The sequence below is a fragment of the Phalangium opilio genome, unplaced genomic scaffold (genome assembly GCF_054372755.1).
Source record: "Phalangium opilio isolate 3A_F unplaced genomic scaffold, DU_Popi_V2 ptg000009l_1, whole genome shotgun sequence".
In the NCBI taxonomy this organism is placed as follows: domain Eukaryota; kingdom Metazoa; phylum Arthropoda; class Arachnida; order Opiliones; family Phalangiidae; genus Phalangium; species Phalangium opilio.
Genome location: NW_028324146.1, coordinates 3,930,849 through 3,946,995, shown reverse-complemented (window position 1 = coordinate 3,946,995; position 16,147 = coordinate 3,930,849). Strand labels below are relative to the sequence as shown.

At 37.6% G+C, this 16,147-nt stretch overlaps 2 protein-coding genes across 2 annotated transcripts; both read left to right on the top strand.

Annotated features, from left to right (window-relative positions):
• The first annotated feature begins 5,905 nt into the window (after positions 1-5,905).
• On the top strand, positions 5,906-8,706 carry LOC149713406 (uncharacterized). The gene is made up of 4 exons (XM_089849531.1): positions 5,906-6,101; positions 7,778-8,076; positions 8,137-8,353; positions 8,554-8,706. The coding sequence occupies exons 1-4, from the start codon at positions 5,979-5,981 to the stop codon at positions 8,704-8,706; spliced, it is 792 nt and encodes a 263-aa protein (XP_089705657.1). The 5' UTR covers positions 5,906-5,978.
• Positions 8,707-12,925: 4,219 nt separating this feature from the next.
• Positions 12,926-15,104, top strand: LOC149713405 (glutamate receptor U1-like). The gene is made up of 7 exons (XM_089843746.1): positions 12,926-13,045; positions 13,124-13,211; positions 13,282-13,434; positions 13,893-14,010; positions 14,069-14,286; positions 14,363-14,661; positions 14,720-15,104. Exons 1-7 carry the CDS (start codon positions 13,002-13,004, stop codon positions 14,946-14,948), a joined length of 1,149 nt encoding a protein of 382 aa, XP_089699872.1. The 5' UTR covers positions 12,926-13,001; the 3' UTR covers positions 14,949-15,104.
• The last annotated feature ends 1,043 nt before the right edge of the window (positions 15,105-16,147 follow it).

The following is a 16,147-nucleotide window of genomic DNA, read 5'->3' as shown; positions in this document are numbered from 1 at the left end:
GTCAATCAAAAATGCTAATCGGGCATATCACGTAAACATAGCAAAGTATTTACTCATGAGGATAGTGTTTACATGCCAACACACAGCATGTGGATAGAACTATTTGTCATTTTAATTTTAACGCCTGCAGTTGCTTATCAATAAATAGCAAAAGTTGCAAATTCTGGTAAATAAGTGGCTATGTCGGAGAGGTAATATTTTGGTTTCTCAACTCGTTTCCCAATACGAGCTGAAGTGGAAGTGGGATTCTGACGGGGACGCACACGCAAACTTTCTAGCGCTCTTTAATTTCCTTACGCGTTCCTTAATGACCGTGCACGCGATAAATACTAAGAGACAAAATTCCAAATCAATATACTTAACTTCGAATTAAAAATTTGGCTGGCTGCGTAATTACTGTAGTACATACCAAAGTTTCACTTAAATCTTACAGTGGTTTTTGATTTTGATAATTCTAACGAAACTTCTGAGAGTTATTTTCCAAGTACATTTTACATTTTGTTCATATATCATTCACAATACCATAAGTTTATAAGATATGTTCCATAAGTATGACACTGCCTATACTTCATAATGCTAGAGACTTTCTAAGAACTAGTTCGAGAACGACAAGCGAGAATTGATTGACAACACTCGGTTAGTTTTGCAGTCCATCTTTCTATATAGTCTTTGACAGCGCCTCACCACGAGAATCTATGACGTTTCATCTACATCACTTCATGACAAGCACTTAGTAACCAGTAACAAACTTATGGAACATATCTTATGAACTTATGAACAAAACAAAAAGTTATTTTCATTTAAGTTGCATAAAAGCTACAAGTATGGAAAAGTAGAAAATAATTACTACCCTCTTTATACTATAAACAACAAAACAAATTATTAGTGTCGATTTTTCGTAAAAAGTTTCAACTATGATCAGTATTAGAAAAAGTGGCAACCTTTTGAAAACCTGTCATAAAGAGATTTCAATCTCGTGGAAAGGTGACATACTAAATAAGGTCAAAATTTGGGAAGGGGGTGATTAAATGAAATTTCTAGTTTGGAAAACGTAGCAAAGTAGATACTTGAAGATTAGTAGTGGATTTCGATCAATAAAACTCTCTTATAAAGTACAACTCTCGTGAAATTGCACACATGTTAATATAATTTCCACACACGTATATGGGCATGAGTGAATCATATACTAGCTCCCTATAAGTTACTCAGCCACACTGGCCTAATGTATCCAGCATTTTCTTCCCGCCAAAAATGTGTTACCTATATGCGACCCCCAGCGAGAGAAAATAACACTACTCTCGGCGCTTACGAATTTCCGGCAAAAAAACCGGAAAAGGGGATCAACCAATGAATCTTTGAACTGAAAGGTAGTAAGTATAAGCAGACGACGTTTTAGAAATGTTGTGAATGCTTGCGGACGGTTCGCAGTCGTATTTTATCTTTGAAATTATTTTAATGGATTAGGGTTGGCGCAAAGTTTTATTTTTTCGCATTAAAATGGCAGAATTTTGGATATTTTTTGACAAAGCCTAAATGAATTCAGAGCGTTGCCTACGTTCAGAGGCAGGAACTATTTATGGTGAGAGAACGAAACTTTATCAAAAAATAAGAAAAACAACAACTTAATAGTTATCTCGAAAACCTTAATAAACTTTTTAATAATGCGTCTAAAGAACTAATAGAAAAACTTAAAGAAAGGCCCAACCCATTTTTAACGAAGCCTGTTGTGAAACCAAATTTATTTTTCAATAAGCAAAAGAATGAATGTGACGCAAAGAAACCAAAACCGTTAATACCATTTGGAACTATCGTCAGTTTCAAGTTCTCGATACGTTAATTTCAAAGCCCTAAGAGAGGGCGCCGTCTACTATCACTTTCACCCGCCTCCCCTCCTCTCGACTACTATTCGGAAGAAAATGCTGGATACATTAGGCCAGTGTGACTGAGTAACTTATAGGGAGCTAGTATATGATTCACTCATGATATGGGATAAAAAGACAAACAGAAATGTCTGTAAAATTTACATTATATTTTCAGGAGGCATTCATATTCATATAGTGAAGTCTAGAAACAATCCCTTGGGTCATTTTAAATCGAATTCTTTTCTTAAACGAGGCGCATATTGCATATTAATTTTTCAAAACCCTGCCTGAAAGGTGCTTGTTAACGTCTATGAAAGTAAAACTAACTTTGCAAGATTAAAGTTGGTGCAGGGATAGATTTAATTTTAGAAGTAGGAATGAAGAACAGAGTAATCTGGGAGTGCGTCAAAGTCCCGGACCCCCTTCCCCAGGACGGGGGTATGAAAGAAGAGGTGGTTCATAGCGACAGATGTAAAAAGAATTACGTATTTTTCACCGTTCCCGTCAGCAACGTCATCAGAACGTAGTTTAAGTGAGCCAATAATTTTAACTTTTCGTTACGTGTTGGAGGGAGGGGCTCTATACTGGGCTTTGAGTCGGGCTGAAGAAAATACTAAGCGTTCTTCATTCCTACTTCAAAAATTAAATCTATCCCTGGTTTGTATTCCTAATTGAAGTCTTGGACGAAACCCATTAACGCCTCTAAAACTAAGAATTATTTTGAAAGACGATTAAAATTTTACACAATGGTGCCATAGTTTTAACCTTATAAAATATATTGGAAAGAGCATAACCGTTAGATAAAATCCACTGGTTAAAGGCGGGTGTTTGCCCGAAGCATGTTTTCGGTTCTGGCAACACAGCTAAGACAGTTTTAAACTCCATAATGCCCTAGCAAAGTCATTCTGAATGAAGAAAATCAAAACAAGATGAAGCTACGATTTAAAATTTTGAAATATACGAGTAGAGGCTTCATCATAATTAACGATATAGGCGGTTACTTTATCAAAAATGTAAAGTTTAAAAAAAATTATCTTTTTGCGTGATCTGGAAAAGTTGGTTCCGGCATGACACAAAATGATATTAAAGTTAACGATCTAATGAGCCAGCTAGGTAATTAAGTCTATGAGCGTGTACGGTTTCTCATGGGAAATTTTCATTTGCGTACACGCAATATTATAGGATCGATCCGTACAAAGATTAAACCCACGTCAAAATGACATTGTGCGGAGAACGAATACAAATAGGTACGTGTATTCTATTACATTCTACTCCATTTTATACCCTTAAGACCTTCCCGACTGCAATGAGAAATTGAAAGTTCTAATAATTTATAGAAGAGAAGACATAATGAACGTTGGAAAAAACTACACAGCCGTTTTCCGTGAAGTAAGTACAAACCATTTTAATTAAAATTCTTGCCAGTCTTAAAATAATAATTATAATTACGACATTCCCAATAATATATTTTTCATTACCTTTCGAATAATTAAGTAGATTTTGGTGATATCATAAGTTCGTAAGATATGGTCCGTAAGTTTGTCACTAGTTACTGAGAGCTTGTAATGAAGTGACGTAGGTGAAACGTCATACATTTTCGTATAAAGCGACGCCTGTTGAAGCCCTGTCAATGGCTTAGTACAGACTAAATAGGAAGATGTACTGCAAAGCCGCGTGTGGTGTCAATTCTCGCTTATCGTTCTCGAACTAGCTCTCAGTAAGTCTCTAGCATTACGAAGTATAGGTAGTTATCATACTTATGGAACTTGTCTTATAAACTTATGGTAATATTTAATTTACTTTGGCCATCCTTGCACTTCGATTGACCAGGTCTTTGTTAAAAATTAAAAATAATGTATTGCCTTTGTTATCAGTTGTCGCCGTATGTTATTGTGAATGACCAAACAGAGAATTCAGGCTTCATGATTCAATTCCTTCGTGTTCTAAAAAGGCTGGACAGTGTAAAGTAATAAAATTTGAAATCAGCCGTGGTTCTAAATGTCACTTCCATATTCAAACTCCTTAAATAATTTTGCAGTGTTACTGTCATACCCAGTAACGATAAATTTTGGGGTGCGAAAGTTGGTAATTCGTGGAATGGACTGCTCGGTATGCTTGAGAGAAATGTCAGTTTTGAATGATTCGAGAATGAAGCGATGAGCCTCTTCTAATAATATTATATTAAACGCTTTCAATAAACAGGAAGGAGATTTTTCCTTAGTTCCGTTAACACTGTCCACTGATCGTTTCAATGCCTTTCCCATTTCGCACCCGTTTTTGCTTATGAGGACGCAAATAGTATTTGGAACCAATCAAAGAAACGAAAATAATATTTATTCTGTTGTTGACAAATTGGTGAGTAATCTGTCCTAATTTACAATTAAAACTGTCAACAAAAAGAGTCGTAATAACTTTAGTAAAGTTCGTTTTTAGCCAGATAGTAGTATATACGATGAGGCTCTTAGTTTGACCCGAGCCGTAGTAAAAGTAATAGCAGTAGTAGTAGTAGTAGTTATGGCCGGAGTGTTCGCTTTCGTTATCGTTTTTTAGCTTAAAAGGAACTCTATATTACCACAACCCACCCAAACGGGTAACTGGGCTCGGTTAGAGATTTAATTTTAATTAAAAATGTTTTCAGATCGCAGCCGGGAATCGAACCAGGGTCGCTCACGCAGTAGAAAGACATTCTACTACTGAGCCATAGAGACTTGATGGAAACCTCGAGTTTTTATCCTTTAGTTTTATCTCTAAAATGTCGGGGTGATGTGGGGTGGGGTACCTCTTAATCTGTGGGGTCGGATACTTTTGAATTTTTATCTGTGGGTTCTGATACGTTTGAATTTTTATCTGTGGGGTCGGATACTTCTGAATTTGTATGTTTGGGGTTTTTAGCCACATCGTATCTTTGGGGTCGTATATTCCACCAGACTTCATTAACTAAAATGAAAGTGGCGAATTTAATTCTTAAAATAACCATTAATAATCTCTAAATTTTTTCTTCGATTCGAAGGAATGTTACAATTACAGCATAAGTAAATTTATACGGGTAATAATTTTATCGAGGGGCTATTCACTCTTATTTTATGCACGGTAAATAATTTCAGCATTGTACTCATTAGGGTGAGGTATAAAGGGATTGTCCACTCATTTGGGTAGGGTATAGAGGGACTATTCACTCGTTCGATGTGGCTACTATTACGAGCCCTTGGGTCGTCTTGCAATTACCTTATTTTACACTTTCCCATGCATTTTGAACTATAGCGTTTTTATGTTACCTAAATGGTATGCTACCCCTGGTATTTATGCTTTAATATTTATACGCGATGCACAGAAGCCGCGATTTGACAGAGAATTTCTGAGAATCAGATGCAAATGTTTAAATATAGCAAATATTTTACTGATACATAATGTCATCAAATTTGAGCATGTACACGAAATTTGAAAGAAATTCACTTCGGTAGAAAGGGCCCAAATTGGTATACAAAATTTCACCCAGATAGAAAGACAGACAGAGAAGTCAAGCAATATATATGCGTGTAACTGATAATGACGCATGGAAAGATGAAAAGAAAAACCATGAAATAAGAATATATACACGTTTCAGTTCATGGTAAAACTGAAGTAGAGCCTAAATGTCTCAATTTGATAGCAAGTTAAATGTTGTCAAATGCAACATGAGTGAATTTAATCTTCCCAAAAAGATCTTTTAAATTATTGGGCTATAGGCCTATGACAAAAATGGCTGCATCAAAAATCACATTTCTTTGTGATCAGTTTATTTTTACTATGTCGATCGAGACAATACCATTTCAACTACAATCAAGTATATTTAACATGTCTAGATAATTGTGACCTTGTTTGGTGTGGCTTTGCTGATTTACATGACGGGGAAACTAAACGCGAAATATGGAAAAGTGAAATCCGAAGTACCTTGGATGTTTCTGTTGCAATGCCTTATGGGAACGAGTAAAACTTGAAACAGCAATGTCATTTTTCAAATTTTAATGACGTATACTTTAAGGTCCCCAATCTGTGAGGTGCAAGGGAGTTGCTAGGTTTATTTCGGTCCTTTGGAGTCTGGCCTGTTTCGTGTTACTGGTGTTCGTATCTTCGGAAATGACATCAGAGTTTTCGAGCATATCCGCAGCTCTCCCTTTCGACTCCATGGACGATATATTTCACTTTCCGGATGCGTATCCGGTGTTGACACAAGGCACCGCAGTCTTCAGTTTTATTCAGGTAATATTAGAAAGCAAGGGAATTTATGAACATTAGTCGGATAGCGTTTCGAAGAGGGATCTTACTACTGTTATGATCGAGTCACGCAAGCGCTGCATAAGCGGGTTCGATTTGGGGTGGCGTGTAAATATTGTCAACTGTGAGGTGACGGCTTGGGTTAAGGAGGTCATGAATTAGATTTTTGAAGATCTAATATCGTTTTCACCTACCCTAACATGTGCCCCCTCAAGCTCCATCGTGTGGTCACCCTGGTGGAGCAGAGCAAAAGGCCTTGTCGTGGCGGAGGGGGCCCGAGTTCGGTGTGCCGGTTAGGATGGTTCCTTGGGTTCGCCCTTGGTTCGGACCTTTCCCTGTCCCGTTCCGCGAACGTTTTGCTCGGCCGCCTTGCCCCCGTCCAGGTGTTGCTATGGCTCATCCCCAGCTCTTGGCAACCCTCTGGGGGTCGCGGATACACATTCGGACCGTATGGCTCTGCTGTGCTCGGGGGGAAATCCTCCTTCCCCTCGAGCCTTCTGCTGCCTTAGTCCATACCTGTCCATCTCCTGGCTGGGCTCGCCGCTGACGGTGTCCCGCCTCAGTCACCTGCTCAAGGGGCGTTGCCGGGCCCGCTGGCCGAACCCGTGTGAAGGTCCCCCAGCTAGGTACAGCGCCTAATCAAGTGTTCTGCCATACCCAAACATGTGGCGCCTCAAATGAAGCATTTCAACCAAAAATTGAGCAGAGAATGAAGCTAAGTATACCAAAGCATGAAATGTCCAGCTCAGCTATCTACTTTTCTTCTACATAAACTCACAAGCTCTGTCCTTCAATCAGGAAAGCATGATTTTGGGGCCCATCTGTAGCCGTTTTAAGTTGGGGATGAGCGAGTGAAGCCACCTCTCGGTGTTCTACTTGTTATGAGCATGTGAAAACTAAAGCTTATTCCCAATCAAAAACTAGTGTTTTATAGGTATATTGGACGTTCATACGTGGGAAGGGCTTCACGTGTAAGGAAAAGTTAATTGAACTAAGTTCAAAAAGTCAGTCTCTCACGGTTTTAGGAGGCCCATATCTTCCTACATGGACCAGAAAATGTCTCCCCCAAACGAGAAGTAAAATGTTACGCGCCCGCTAAAACTCGCCCTTTCACGGGAACGAGAAAACAACAGTACCCCTCCTCATGAGCAAATAGTGCTTTTTCCACCTTAGTCCTCCCTCATTGGCTGTTTGCGTGCCGTTTATTTATCACGGTACAATAAATATTTAATTTCAAATTATCATTTATATTATGTAGTTAATCTCGAAGAAGGTGAGAAAATTTCCTGGTAAAATTTGAAAGCGGGTTTCGTGTCGTGACCATATTTTACCAGGCTGCGACTCCTACAATTTTAGTCCACACATAGTCCCGTTGTGAGCAATTTCCATATATTTATGTTTTCGGTCATGATCAAAGCTACAACTGGAAGTACAGTGACAGTCTTAATATGTTTTCGGTCATGATCAAAGCTACTACTAGAAGTACAATGACGGTATTAATTTCAAAAGTATTAAAAATATATTGGTATATTTTCAAAAGATATTAGCATTTTTTTTATTTGCGTTCTCGGATAGAATTATATTTCACATAAGCCGATAAACTTCAGATGTAAAACTATTTCATCTTGGGATTTTGAAATTTCTTCAAATTTTCATTTTAGAAAAATGCATTGACCAACCCCGCATTTGCTGAACTAACAAAGCGAGCTGAATCGAACCGACATTCGTGTTTCCTGGAAAGAAGCGGCTTTGTAAAAAACAGCAAAATTCACTCGGAAATCGAAAGTCGAGAAACATTTATAATCGAGTCTGACATTATTATTTGGAATTTAATTATGGCCAGATACCACGAGACAGGCATTTGCAAAATGAAATTAAGCAAACCTTTAATGACAACCTATAAGACGATGTACTTTAAGAAGAACATTTCGGAAACCCTGATTAAGACCGTCAACAGAAGGTTAATGTCTCCTTAAACGTTCAGGTTTCATGCGGTAGAATTAACCTTCTTACTTTTCAGGCTGCGCCAACTGACTGAGGGCGATTGTTTCGAGGACCTTGACCCATCTCTCAACGTGGAATCACACCCTTGTCAGAAAACTGAAAGACCGAATGCATTCGTGGTAGTCAACGTGCACGCTTTTATGATTATTTTCTGCGTCTGTCTCTTTGGTTTCTCCGTCTCCTTGGTCACTCTAATACTCGAAATATACGTCAACATGTTAAAAACTAACCAGGTGTTTCAAAAGCGAAACTGACGATATTCTAATTTAATTTGTTTAATTATTTTAAATCTCCCCAAGAAAGAATACTTGCTACTATTCTAATATCAGCAATTCACCCGTTAACGAATCAGTGTAATATTTGAAAGACTCGCATGATTAAGAGCATCAATGTACAGTTGTTACCATCAGTTTTGTAACTTGTTTTGTTGAAGGTTACATATGAAATTGATTTGCAATTAATTAACGGTCCTTTGAAATACATGTCATGCCCTTCTCTTTGTGAAAATAAACAAGACGGTTTCGTACCGTACTATGCTTTGGCTGGACTTGATCATAAGAAAGCCTCGGTTTATTACAAATTCTAGCGTCCGTCCGAATACTATAGTATAACCTTAAGGTGTAAACAGTTTGGTGTAACTCAAGCATTTTCTTGGACGTTTCCGTAGACATGATGGCTGAACATCACACTCCCGACCCGTAGGTCCCTGGTTCGACTTTCGGTTGAGAAATATATATTTCTCCAATTAACAAAAAAAAAATTTTATGTTGCAGAGAAACCAAAAAGTAGTTTCGAACTAATATTTAACAATTACCAAGTTACTAATTGGGGAAATTCCGGATAAAATAGTGGTTGAAAAATTCGACTAGCGAGCAGCCATCAGACGTACCATGAGTGAATCATATACTAGCTCCCTATAAGTTACTCAGCCACACTGGCCTAATGTATCCAGCGTTTCCTTCCCGCCAAAAAAGTGTTACGTATATGCGACCTACAGTGAGAGAAAATAACACTTCTCCCGGCGCTTACGTATTTCCGGTAAAAAACCGGAAAAGGAGATCAACCAATGAAACTTTGAACTGAAAGGTAGTTAGTATAAGCAGACGACGCTTCAGAAATGTTGTGATTGTTTGCGGACGGTTCAGAGTCGTATTTTATCTTTGAAATTATTTTAATGGGTTAGGGTTGGCGCAATAGGAAGTTTTATTTTTTTCGCATTAAAATGGCAGAATTTTGGATATTTTTTGACAAAGCCCAAATGATAGAAACTCATTTAAATTCAGACTTCAGAGCGTTGCCTACGGAATAAAAAAATTTATTCCGTAGGCAACATTCAGAGGCAGGAACTATTTATGGTGAGAGAACCAAACTTTATCAAAAAATTAGAGCTAAACAACAACTTAATAGTCATCTCGAAAACCTTACTAAACTTTTTAATAATGCGTCTAAAGAACTAATAGAAAAACTTAATGAAAGGCCCAACCCATTTTTAACGAAGCCTGTTGTGAAACCAAAATTATTTTTCAATAAGCAAAAGAATGAATGTGACGCAAAGAAGTCAAACCTCCAAAACCGTTAATACCATTTGGAACTATCGTCACTTTCAAGTTCTCGATATATTAATTTCAAAGCCCTAAGAGAGGGCGCCGTCTACTATCACTTTCACCCGCCTCCCCTCCTCTCGACTACTATTCGGAAGAAAATGCTGGATACATTAGGCCAGTGTGACTGAGTAACTTATAGGGAGCTAGTATATGATTCACTCATGGACGTACCAATGCTTTATCAGCTCAAAAGACCGGCAAAGCAAACAAAAACGTTACAAAATAAACCTGGCTAAACGTACAATTCTGTTTATGATTACATCATGAGTTAATGCGTTCCATAAATGTGTCACTGGCTACTCAGTGCTTGTCACGGAGTGACGTAAGTGAAACGTCATAGATTCTCGTAAAGCGACGCCTGGTGAGGCGTTGTCAAAGGCTTAGTACAGACTAAATAGGAAGATGGGCTGCGAAACCGAGTGTAGTCAATTCTCGCCTGTCGTTCTCGAACTACCTCTCAGTAAGTGTCTAGCATTACAAAGAATAGGTAGTGTCATACTTATGGAACATATCTTATAAACTTATGTTGCATATCTAACGCTCCATTATTGATATTAGCATTCTTCAGTTTCGCATTTAATAAAATTGATTCGTGGCTTTTGCAATTGAATATTAAATAGGATAACAATTTGGTCAGCGACACAATTAGAGTTTCACATTTCTGGTTATTTCCTTGTTTTGGGGACCACTTATTGAGGAATTTGAGGGCCTGTAACATTTAGACGAAGACTTTTAGGAAAAAAGTCATTTATATTCAAGGAACATCATCCTAATTTCTTCCAAACCTTTCTGAAACATACTCTATAATGTTTTATTGCTTAGAATAAAAGTAATGTTTGCCAGCTTATAAATTGCGGATACTCCTTAAGCGAATATCGAATTTAAAATTAAGTATAATATATGATTCAGATCGTATTGTTAGTGTTAAGTCATAACTTGTTGAATTTAAATATTAGCAACAAGTGTTGACTATAATAGTTAAATAAAAACAAAGTTACTCGTGCTAGATGTCAGCACCAAATGTATTAAAATCCAATCAATAGCATTGACTGTTCAGTTTTCCTCCTCGCCAAGGTGTAAATATTCTTTTGAAAACTTGTCGCGCAGTTCTCGGTAAGATTAAACTTTGAATAGACTATTCCTGTAATGCCATAGGGAAAGCAAAGAGCACAGGAGTCGGGCCGTTATAAGAGTCTATTCCCTTCACGCCAAGAAACACCGCAAGGGGGCAGTATAAGTCGGCTAGTCTCCCATGTGTAGGGAACGCGGGCTCCGTCTGACGTTGCCTCTTGGCGAGATTGAAGAAGATTCTCATGGCCCCTGTGCGTTGGTTTGTCTGCAAGTAACTAATGTAATGGTCTACAGTGAGGAAATATTTTCCCTCACACAAAGCGCACTATAGTGAACGTTTATTTTAGATTTTAGGGACGTGTATTTTTAATTTTTGGGCTTCGCCGCCTCCTTGATCACTCTAAAGGTGCATTTTGTAAAGGCGCGTGTAGACGGTGCGAGAAAAAATTAAAAATTCTCGCACCCTCTGCAAGAGCGACCGTTTTCATTAAAGCAATATTTTTTTCGAAAGTGTGAAGGCTTGAAGTAGAGATGAATGGAGTGGAAACCCCATACCTATAGCGTTGCCTCTGTACCCCCACCTACGGCACCGTAGTCCTCCCAGCATCCTCAGCGGTTAGGTAGGGTCGTACCGGACGAAATTGTAAAGGACGCCCCCTATATCTTAAAAACAGAAGCTAGTTCCCCTACAAATAAAATGGTGCTACGCCGCAGCACTTAGCAATCGCCTACCAAAGGTAGGGGCGTGTGCGAGGTACACTGGGAGAGATAGGGTGTCGCCCATCATCATTTCCAATCCATCTCACCTCCCTTATCCCTGGTGAAGGTAGATATTCTTGCTAAGCGTTTGTTTTTCTCGCTTAATTTTTGTCTTCTATCCATTGCCGCCCGGAAGTTTTTATTTATAAAAAAATTATTAAAGGGAAACACAAATGATACGAGTGCCTCTCTGTTGAAAACTTCACAACACGTCCTCGATGGACACTAATGGCGTTCTTAATGTTTTTGTCAAGGTCTCACTTCTGTTTGTAGGTACAACTCCTTGTTCATTTTTTGTTCTGGTGTTGTTTCATACGACAGCGCCATCAAGTTTTTTTTACCTCTCCGAGTGACGATGACGTCACGGACAGGTATTACACTGGACGTGTCTGTATGTGTGTCTGTAACCGCGGAGCAAACGTGTGTTCGCAGAAAGAGGTTATCTATGATCAGAAGCCTATGATTGGTTAACGGCTATTTTTTTTTCGTCTGCTAAGTTTCGCTTCGGGAAAGTCATAAAATCCATGCCCAAAGCTATGGAAACGTTCGACTCACATACTTTATGTGTGAAGCCTTCTCGGCTTTAGTAAAAGTAGGGTGCAATACGTTCTCTTAGTAAGTGAAAATTTTAGACATCTACCTTTACCCAGAACGAAGATATAATATTGGGCTTAAAATTGTCTAAGTTACTTAGAGAAAAGATTCTGAGGAGTTCTCAACTTGGCTGGTGCACTGCAATGCAACCATATTTTTATGCTCTATGGTTGAAGAAAAAGAGAATTAATATTGACACTTTCCTTTAATAGTCTCGCGTTACATTACTAAAGTGCAGCGATTAACATCTACTGGAAAAACTACTTACATATAAAAGCTTTTAAGAGAAGAAAACACGAAACTGTGAAGAGAAGAATAACAAAAGTTATACGAAAGCAACTCGTATTTATACCTCCCAAAGTTAGGTCGAAAACAATTGTTAGTCACACGATTTATAAATTGGTCAAATCCACGCAGCAAAACAGCGTAATTGAACTATAGGAGAAAACGAAACCAAAATAAACTTCCTTTCGGAATTTAAGGGTTTACTTCTATGATCTTACGGCATTCGCAGAGAGAAATTGAGAGCAAGTTCATGCTCGCACCATTTGAAGAAGAAATAAAGTCATTATGGACGACGAAATAGCAAAAGACTACAAAGGCATCTTTCGTCAGGTGAGATTAAAGCAATTAAAATCTTTACACCTTCCAAACGATGCATATTTTGCATTGTGTCAATACTTGCATTTTTCATGATACTTTCAGTAGATCTTGGTTAAACTTGTTTTTGTAATCTACTTTGACCCTCCATGCGCTTCAATTGACCATAACGTCTTATCCCAAATTAATACGTTGTCTTTCTAATCAGTATTCACCATATACTATTGTGAGTGATGGAGAAAAAACTGGCTACATGATTAAATTAATCGATGTTCTAAAAAGGCTCGACAAAATCAAGTAATGATAAAATTGCAAATCATAGCCGAGGTTCTAAATGACACTCTTACATCCACATTTCTCCTAATAATTTGGCAGCGTAACTATCATCCCGAGTACGGATCAAGTTTGGGGTGCGAAAGTTAATAATTCGTGGAACGGAGTCCTCGGTATGCTCGAGAGAAATGTCAGTAGTTTTATGTTTCTTAATTAGCGATGAGGCTCTGCGAATAATAATATATTAAACGCTTTCACAGGAAGGAGATTTTTCCGTTGTTCCGTTGACACTGTCCAAGGATCGTTTCAATGAATTCTCCATTTCTCACCCGTTTTTGGTCGTGCGGTACCAAATATTATTCGGAACCAATGAAACAGCGGAAAATGATATTTATTCCGTTGTTGACAAATGGGTAAATTAACATCTCAAATTTCTGAATAAAATTATAAACTAATGGAACGAGGAAAGGCGGTTATATTAAATAAGAATATATATATTTATTTGATTTTGTTAAATTCCAAGAAAAGCTTCTCCTTTGTCCTAACCTAAAGAACTGTCGCATGTCAGTATCAAATTCGCTAAAGAGCGCATATATTTTGCGATGAAATTTGGTGTCGTACTAAAAATGACGGTATATCGTAATTAGTATTTGATTGAGAGTCATATTCATTTAAAAATTAACTTTGGTTTACGAAATGACCACCATTGAAAATTCTACTTGGAAAATCATTTCTTATTCGATCAATGAAAAAAAAAATTTATGAAACAAACTTTAAACTATATTAATTATTTTATTTCTTTCTCGTTCGGAACGACCGCAAAATAGGGGCTTGGTCTCACAATTTAAACTGTTTTTTATTATAATTCTAGATAATTTTGACATCATTGGTTTTGGCTGTACTAATTTACATTATGGGAAGACTAAACTCCAAATACGGGAAATCAAAAATACCATGGATATTTTTGTTGCAATGCCTTCTGGGAACAAGTAAAAACCTTACATGTAACAGTCGTTCGGATTTAATTCTAGATGATTTTATCCTCAGGTCCCAATAGTTTCAAGTGCAAGGGTGTCGCTCGATTCCTTTCGGTCACTTGGGATCTAGCCTCTTTTATTGTATTGGTTTTCGTATCGTCGGAAATGACATCAGAGTTTTCGAGTAAATCGGAAGCTCTTCCTTTCGACGCCATGGAAGATATATTTCACTTTCCCAATGCGAAGCCTTTGTTGATAAAAGGCGGTGCAGTCTTCAGTTTTATTCAGGTAGTCTTGTTAAGTATAAATCCCAGTTTTAACACAAATCAAACAATATTAGCTTTTTTTCCCAATTACATTTCAGAAAACTGCATTGACCAGTCCCGCATTTGCGGAAGTAACAAAGCGGGCTCAAGCGAACCCAAATCTGTGTTACCAGAAAAGAGGCGACTTATCCATAAAATCTAGAATTCATACGGGAATTGAAAATCGGGAACAATTCATCATCTCGTCTGACACTACTCAATGGAACGTAATCAAAGCTAGATACGCTAAAACACGAATTTGCAAAATGAAACTAAGCACACCCTTAAAGATAACCTATCGGGCGGTATTTTTCAAGAAAAACATTTCGCGAACCCTGATTAAGACCGTGAACAGAAGGTTAGTTTCTACTTTCCTGGGTTTATTGTAGATGTAATTCTTTTCCTGCATTCTGAAGGTTGCGCCAACTGACCGAGGGCGATTGTTTCGAGGACCTTGACCCATCTCTAAACGTTGAATCACATCCTTGTCAGAGAACCGACAAACCGGATGCTTTCGTCGTAATCAACGTGCACGCTTTTATGACCATTTTCTGCATTTGTCTCTTGGGCTTCTCCGCCTCCATGATCACTCTTATACTTGAAATATACGTCGAAATGTTGCAAATTAACATGATCTACCCTTAACACATTTACCAGGTGTCTGGAAAAGAAATTTTGAGGATGTCCAAATTTCATAAGTTGATTTATTACTATTTTTTTTTTAATTCCGGAACAAGTACTAGCACCCTTTTTTATAATATTATATTAACACACATAGAAAGCGCAAAAGTTTAAAATGAGCCAGGCTCATCTTGTTATTTAAAAAATAGGGCATCTTCACATTACAAATTAATATTGTAAACGCATTTGAAGCCCATTTTTAATTTTGGTCAGTATTTGATTGGTATGTCATAAGCTGTAAATTTTTCATATTGACCGGCACATAATAGTGAAACATGAGCCGAATTTAAACCATTATGTTAAACTTTATATGAAAGAAAGTAGTGTTGATCAATTTCTTAAAGAGCATTAAATTACTAATAAAATACAGTGTGAATCAGATCGTAATTGTACAAAATTACTCCCCAAGGAGCTTATTTGACACGAGTGCATCAAAAGCAAATCTGGTTTTCACGTCTAATCCAATTTAAAGGCACAACTAAAACAACTGAAATACTCATTCTTGCACAGAATCGTAAAAATAGGTATATTTTATAACGCGTTTGGATTTTCAGTTGTACTATAGGCCTAGTATTTCATAAACAAATAAAAAGTTTAATTCCGGGATATTAAAAGTTGAAAAAAAAAAAATTAAACTCGTTTCCGTTAAATTTCTAAAGCACTTGGTAAAACAGTTTTTGGCACGCCATGGTACTCACTGATGCCACAAATTAAATTTTAAGTTCCGCCTAACGCTCCACCGCTAAAGCTTTTACCGCAAACTCAAAAATGCCTTTTCTTCTCTAAACTTAGACTCGCGTCCACTCAATACGCGACTATCGATCCCAACCAACCAAATTCATCTGATAATAACAATTCCCGAGTAGTTCGTCACAATTTGAGAACGGGTGCAAATAACTGTATGTATAGTACCACACTTCTTCCTAAACTTTAAAGACGACTCCAAGTGAGAAAATGAAGTCAGGGATAGATTTAATTTTAGAAGTAGGAATTGAGAACGGTTAGTATTTTCTTCAGCCCGACTCATAGCCCAGTATAGAGCCCCTCCCTCCAACACGTAACGAAAAGTTTAAATTATCTTATTGGCTCACTTAAACTACGTTTTGATAACGTCGCTGATGAGGACGGCGAAAAATACGTAGTACCCTTTTACTTCTGTCGCT

Bases quoted from the DNA above. Each gene is read 5' to 3' on its own strand.
- LOC149713405 (XM_089843746.1), top strand. From the start codon at position 13,002: ATGATTAAATTAATCGATGTTCTAAAAAGGCTCGACAAAATCAA. The intron at 13,046-13,123 runs GTAATGATAAAA...ATAATTTGGCAG, and splicing joins AAAAGGCTCGACAAAATCAA to CGTAACTATCATCCCGAGTA. The intron at 14,287-14,362 runs GTAGTCTTGTTA...ATTACATTTCAG, and splicing joins CAGTCTTCAGTTTTATTCAG to AAAACTGCATTGACCAGTCC.
- LOC149713406 (XM_089849531.1), top strand. From the start codon at position 5,979: ATGACATCAGAGTTTTCGAGCATATCCGCAGCTCTCCCTTTCGACTCC. The intron at 6,102-7,777 runs GTAATATTAGAA...TTTTCATTTTAG, and splicing joins CAGTCTTCAGTTTTATTCAG to AAAAATGCATTGACCAACCC. The intron at 8,077-8,136 runs GTTAATGTCTCC...CTTACTTTTCAG, and splicing joins ATTAAGACCGTCAACAGAAG to GCTGCGCCAACTGACTGAGG.